This window comes from Corylus avellana, chromosome 3 (genome assembly GCF_965113065.1).
Source record: "Corylus avellana chromosome 3, dhCorAvel1.hap1.2, whole genome shotgun sequence".
In the NCBI taxonomy this organism is placed as follows: Eukaryota; Viridiplantae; Streptophyta; class Magnoliopsida; order Fagales; family Betulaceae; genus Corylus; species Corylus avellana.
The window spans coordinates 11,362,569-11,368,568 of record NC_142492.1 but is presented as its reverse complement, the minus strand read 5'-3'; the positions used below and the strand labels follow the sequence as shown (position 1 = coordinate 11,368,568).

The 6,000-nt window shown below is 40.8% G+C and overlaps 1 protein-coding gene across 4 annotated transcripts; it reads left to right on the top strand.

Annotated features, from left to right (window-relative positions):
- Positions 1-396: 396 nt before the first annotated feature.
- Positions 397-4,653, top strand: LOC132175597 (BTB/POZ domain-containing protein). Of its 4 annotated transcripts, none has more exons than XR_009439449.2 (3): positions 397-1,696; positions 2,284-3,510; positions 4,369-4,652. XR_009439449.2 is itself a non-coding variant. In XM_059587585.2 (3 exons), exons 1-2 carry the CDS (start codon positions 704-706, stop codon positions 3,220-3,222), a joined length of 1,932 nt encoding a protein of 643 aa, XP_059443568.2. In that variant the 5' UTR covers positions 397-703; the 3' UTR covers positions 3,223-3,250; positions 4,369-4,653. The 4 variants fall into 4 exon arrangements, 3 of the variants coding, with proteins under 3 accessions (XP_059443568.2, XP_059443567.2, XP_059443566.2); XM_059587585.2 differs by having other exon boundaries at positions 2,284-3,250; positions 4,369-4,653; XM_059587584.2 differs by lacking the exon at positions 4,369-4,652 and having other exon boundaries at positions 2,284-3,250; positions 3,371-3,580.
- Positions 4,654-6,000: the final 1,347 nt, after the last annotated feature.

The following is a 6,000-nucleotide window of genomic DNA, read 5'->3' as shown; positions in this document are numbered from 1 at the left end:
ATCCAAGAGTCCCTCCTAATCACATGCCTAAAAAGATCCAAAATTCAATAATACATACATACATAAACACACCACAATCCCCACTCATTATGCAGCCAAAAACAAAGAAACCAAACAAGCGCACACTGTGCACTTGTGGGTCTATGCATGAGGGTCACTTAGGTCCCCCCTTCCTATAATTTTTATAGGGACCATCTATCTCAACAAATATGTGAATTGTTCGAAATTTATTAGAGTAGGTAAATCATAAAAGAACGAACACAAATAGGTAAATTGTTCAAAACTTATTAGAGTATGTAAATCATAGAAGAACTCTCTTATATTTACTGTCTACATTATTAATAATTCCAACAACAAAATTAATGAAGTGTCGACCCACCTACTCTTGCCCTTTTCCTATAAGGCTATAAGACAAATACAGAGGCTCACCTAGCAAAGTCACCAAAAGTAAAAGCCAACACACACGGCCACACCTCCTCATCTACACAAGCGAAACAGAGTAAAAGCAGATACTTAGGAGTCATCCCTCACATTGAATGCTTCCTCAGACGCTGTTTGTTGTTCTCGTGTCTTTTTCTTTTCAAATCCAACGCACCCCGTCTCGTTTCCACCGCCATTTTTAATAATCTCTCCCTCTCTGCCACTCTCTGATACCAATGCCATAAACAAAAGGACAACTACACAAAAACAACACCTACATTTCATGGCAGCAACAGCAACAACAACAGCGACAGCAAAAACCACAACAGCGTCAGCTACTGCTCAGCTCAAAGCGCAAACCCACCAACCCACCAAGCCCAAACGCCGCAGGTATCGGGAAACCACCATCTCCTCCTCCGCCGCAGCCACCACAGACTCTCCTGGATATCACCTGACCCGGAAACCGGACCCACCGGCCATTGTCTCGCCCGACCACCATCCCTGGTGCTGCCCAGCATCGAAGACGCCTCCGCCTCCACCTCCTCCACCGTCTCCTCCACATACACGAGGTACCCATAACCGGAGCACGGAACCCAGTAACTCGTCGCCGTCCAATTCGCCGTCGAGCTTCAGGATCCGATTCTCTCCGGGCAGTCAGTCGCCGGTCATGGACTTCACGTCCACTTCGACCACGATGATCAACGGTCACGATTCATTCCCATCGAGCTTCACGAAGTTCAACTCGGCCCTCACTGCCGGGCTGTTGAACCCGATGTCGCCGCCACCCCCACCCGAAAAGTTGACCCGATCCAGCCCGACCCTTTTCGAAATGATGGCCAGCGAGCCCGAAATCCACCAACCCAGAACCCAGATCGCACCCCAAAACGCCGCCCCAATGGTCCCCAAACCACCCCCGGACGGGCAAGCCCTCACAATGCAGCGAATCTCCGAGATCCTATCTAGTTGGAGCCCGGGAAACCAGTTCAACGACCCCACCTCGAGCGACATCAAGCTCACACTGAGCTCCAAAGAGGGTCTCAGTGTGTCAATGAATCTCCACCGTCAGATTCTCGTGGCGCACAGCAGGTTCTTCTCAGTCAAGTTGTCTGAGCGGTGGGCGAAGACGCAGAGAGCAACGGGGTCGCCGTATATAGTGGAGATTGCGGACTGCGACGACGTGGAGGTGTACATCGAGACGTTGAGGTTGATGTATTGTAAGGATCTGAGGAAGAGGCTCATGAAAGAGGATGTTCCCAGAGTTCTTGGCATCTTAAAGGTATTGTTTTTTTTTTTTTTTTTTTTTTTCGAATGGTTTTATGCTATGTTTGATTTATGGGAAGATGTGGGAATAGACGGGTGTGTTAAGAAAATTTAGGAATTGATGCTTGGGACTTGGGAAAGTTAAATCTTTGTGCTTAATTTAGGTGGCTTACTCTTATGCTCTGTTTGATTACTGGGAAACTGTAGGAATAGACGTACGTGATATATATATATATATATATATATATATATATATATATATATATATGGGTTTTAGTAGTTGCTGCTTTGGGGAGTTGAGAAAGATATAATCTTTGCGCTTAATTTATGTGGTTTCCCCCCCAATATTTTTATGCTCTTTTTGATTGCTGAGAAGCTGTAGGAATAGACAGATATGTTAAAACTTAGTGGGTTTTAAGAATTGCTGCTTTTAGGAGTTGAGAAAGCTATAACCTTTGAGCTTATAATTTTAGGTGGGTTTTTCTATTTTTGGACTGGTAGTGAATGAAAAATAGATTCTGTAATTTGGGTACCAAATTTTGATTGAGGGATTATTGGGGTTGCGAGGGTATTGAAATGGTTCATGTTTGTGCTATTATTTAGGTATCAGCAGCGATTGGGTTTGATGCTGGAGTGTTATCTTGCTTGGAGTACTTAGAAGCTGCCCCTTGGGCTGAGGATGAGGAAGAAAAGGTGGCTTCATTGTTGTCTGAGCTCCGTCTTGAAGGTGTTGGGGCTGGGGAAGTTTTGAAAAGGGTTTCGGTTGAGGTTACTAATGGAACTGAGGATGGTAATGACAATGAAGGAGTGCTGCTTAAACTTTTACATGTAGTTCTTGAAGGCAAAGATGAGAAGGCGAGGCGGGAAATGAAGGGATTGGTGTCGAAGATGCTTCGTGAGAACTCGGAGCAGAGTGATCTCCGGAAGGATTCGTTGTACTCGGCTTGTGATGGGTGTTTGCAGTTGCTTTGCCACCATTTTTTGAGGGTAGCAGGGTCGGACTTACAGGATGTGGGTCAGATTGCGCGACAAGCGGATAATTTGCATTGGATTTTGGATATTCTGATAGATAGGCAGATTGCTGAAGATTTTTTGAAAACATGGGCATCTCAATCTGAATTGTCCAGTGCACATTCTAAAGTGGCTGCAGTTCATAGGTTTGAGGTTAGCAGAGTTACTGCACGGCTATTTGTTGGGATTGGGAAGGGGCAACTATTGGCTTCTAAGGATGTGAGGTGCTTGCTATTACGGACATGGCTGGAGCCATTCTATGATGATTTTGGGTGGATGAGAAGGGCATCAAAAGGCCTTGATCGTCACCTAATTGAAGATGGTCTTAGTAACACAATTCTCACTCTGCCTCTAGCTTGGCAGCAGGAAATTTTGCTAGCTTGGTTTAATCGTTTCTTGAACTCTGGAGAAGATTGTCCAAACATACAAAGAGGTTTTGAAGTTTGGTGGAGGAGGGCTTTTTGGAGACGAAATGGCGAGCAGGAAAGGCAACGACCATTAAGAATTACAACTGCCACTGTTGAGAACTAGAAGTCTATAGTTGCACAATGTAGGAAAGGTTGGTGCTCTAACGGCTCTGTTGTCTCCCAATTCCCCTATGTAATGACTTTGGTTATGATCCTTCATTGACGGTTGTATTTTTTCTTTGGCTTCTTCCTTTCTAAACCGGGATGGGCAGTTGTTCATCGAGGAGTTAACTTCCATAGAGGTGTATCCTGTATTTACCTTGACTGGAAGTAGCTGGGTTTAGCCTGGAAGAAGATAAAGACCTCTTGGTGCAAAGTCCTTATCACGTTGAGAAGTAAACTGAGTAAACTGGTGATTTGATGCTTAAAATCTACTTTCTTTTTTCTCTCCCTTACTATTTTATCTGAATTTGTGTTTCCTATCGTCTAGTAGTTTTCATCTTATACATAATCTTATCTCCAATTTGATGATTTCTCTAATTGGAGGATTAACTCTCACAAAGAAAAGAACAAATATATTAGTGAACTCGGAATCAGTTGTTGAATGACACGTGTGGGCTAGCTATTCTTTCACGAGGTAGGTAAGTTATCCTCAAAAGTAGATTGGCTAGGCATGCAATTTGGCTTAGGTCTTGTCCACTCTTCAAGGTTCAAGTAGCCATTTCTCTCCTCGCCAGCACTGAAGAAAGTTTGGAATTATCGGATTGAGTAGATCATATGTACAATGACAGTTTGATTTGATTCATTTAGACATTTGATTTCAATAAAGGCAAATGGTCAAATCATTACATAGTTGCTCACTATTGAAGTCATAATGCAAGAGTATGCATCTTTGAATAATGCAAACCACATCCGTCGACTCATATGATAATGTCCATGCATGTCCAATTTTTGTATGATATATGTTAGCTAATGATCCAAATGCTCTTGTCCCATATGCTTCATTTAGAAAGTTGGTTTACCTTGAGTTCTCAGTTTTTTCTTGTAGAATTACTTTTTATCAAGGTGAATTTTTTTTAACCAAGCATAGTCCTTGTAGTTTGTCTCGTTCTGTATGCCGACATATCTTATACATGTTGAGCTTTTGATTTGTGACATTTGGGCATATTTGATGCCACAATTACTTTTTGTTGCTTGTTATAAGAGTGTTTGGAGTTTAATGTAGTTGGCAGGACTAAGATCTCAACCTATCATTGATTATCTTTTGCAGTTTCAGAGAGATAAAAGATGGGCTTTAGGATGTTGGACGTTACATGCTAAGATGATCACTATGCAAGTATTACTGTTCAGAACAGCATAGATAATTGGTACTTTTGTGGCCTGATAATATTAAATTTAGATGATTGTTCTTTTTATTTAATTTTTTTGACCTAAGTATTCTTAGGAATAACTTATGCAAGGGTTTTCCTGTGGGAATAACTTGCTTCTTCATTGATCTTTGATTCTGTGAACTTAATATGCTAGAGGAGGCTGGGGGATTCCCATTCTACCAAAAAAGTTGATCCTTCTTTTAGCTCTTTAAGCAATACACAACTTGGTGCATTATTTTTCTGTGAGAAGTGGATGCCTTGGGAGATAACTTTGTTGTGGTTCTTATTGCTTTATAAATCCTTTTCTATAAAGCCCAAGCTACACTCTACAGGCATGGGGAAAAATGTTTAGCAAGCCTCTCCACCAACCACTCATAGAAAAGATTTGGAGTCGATTTTAGGGTTTGCAGCTGAAGACAGACCATAAGTCCCTATCTAAAAGTAATAAAAGAAACAAAAGGAATTTTTGGGTGGCCTCTTACTAAGAAATTCTGTGGGACGGGGATTCAAAACGATTACTTGTCGAAATTGCTAGTAATTTGTGCAGCTAAAATGAAAGAGCTTATATAAGACTCATGTCCAAATAAATTTTAGGTTATTCGGCCGTCTATCCGAACATTTAGATTTCATATAGACTCTCACAATAACTACCATGGCAATATGGGCAGCTAATTGTTGTTGATTCCTATGCCTGAACTGGGTCTACATTGCACATGCACAATACATTTAGGGTACCATGTTTAGGTCAACAATGTCTGCTCATTGGTGAAAACTTCCACCGCACAATTAACTTTGTTACTAGATCAGAGGCTATAGATCTCTAAACACCTTTTAAAAGCAGAAGCTTATGGAGAATTGGCTTTACTAAAGATAATTAAGTCATTAGCAAAAAGGAGGTGAGAAATGGAGAATAAATGTTCTCTTGAGGACACCTATGCTCTTAACTTTTAGAAAGAGTCTAGAAAAGATTTACTCTTTTATTATAAAGGGGAAAACGCAAAAAGTGGATCACCTTGACGAATGCCTCTACTAGAAGAAAATTTCTCATAAGGATAGCCATTTAATAAAATCAAAAATGAAGGGAAAGAGATGCATTGCAATATCCACCCTATCATTTAAGGATGGAAGTCAAGCTTCTTGAGAATTCAAAGAAGAAAAGATCATTCCATCTTGTTAAAGGCTCAAGTTTAGCTTCTTTAAGCTTATGTCCCTGTGTTGCTAATACACAAACCCATCTCAAAAAGAGGCTTTTATGAAAATAAAGAAAAGGGTTAACTACATTTATCCCCTTCAAACTGCTATTATTTTTGCAATGTCTTTAATAGGTTGCAATATCCCCCCTCACTTTGTGAGCTAAAACGATGAGGTTCCTCTTTATGCTTATGAATAAGAGAAAAATAAGCACACAAAAAAGCGTTGTAGAGAAGCTATTATTCTTTTGAAAAAAAGCAAAAATAAAAAATGGGGGAAATGAGATACAAAGGAGATCTTTTCCACTTCTAATTCTTAAAAAGAAAAGAACGGATGGATGA

Coding starts and splice junctions, on each gene's coding strand:
- LOC132175597 (XM_059587585.2), top strand. CDS start 704: ATGGCAGCAACAGCAACAACAACAGCGACAGCAAAAACCACAACAGCG. Junction 1,697..2,283: donor GAGTTCTTGGCATCTTAAAG/GTATTGTTTTTT, acceptor GCTATTATTTAG/GTATCAGCAGCGATTGGGTT.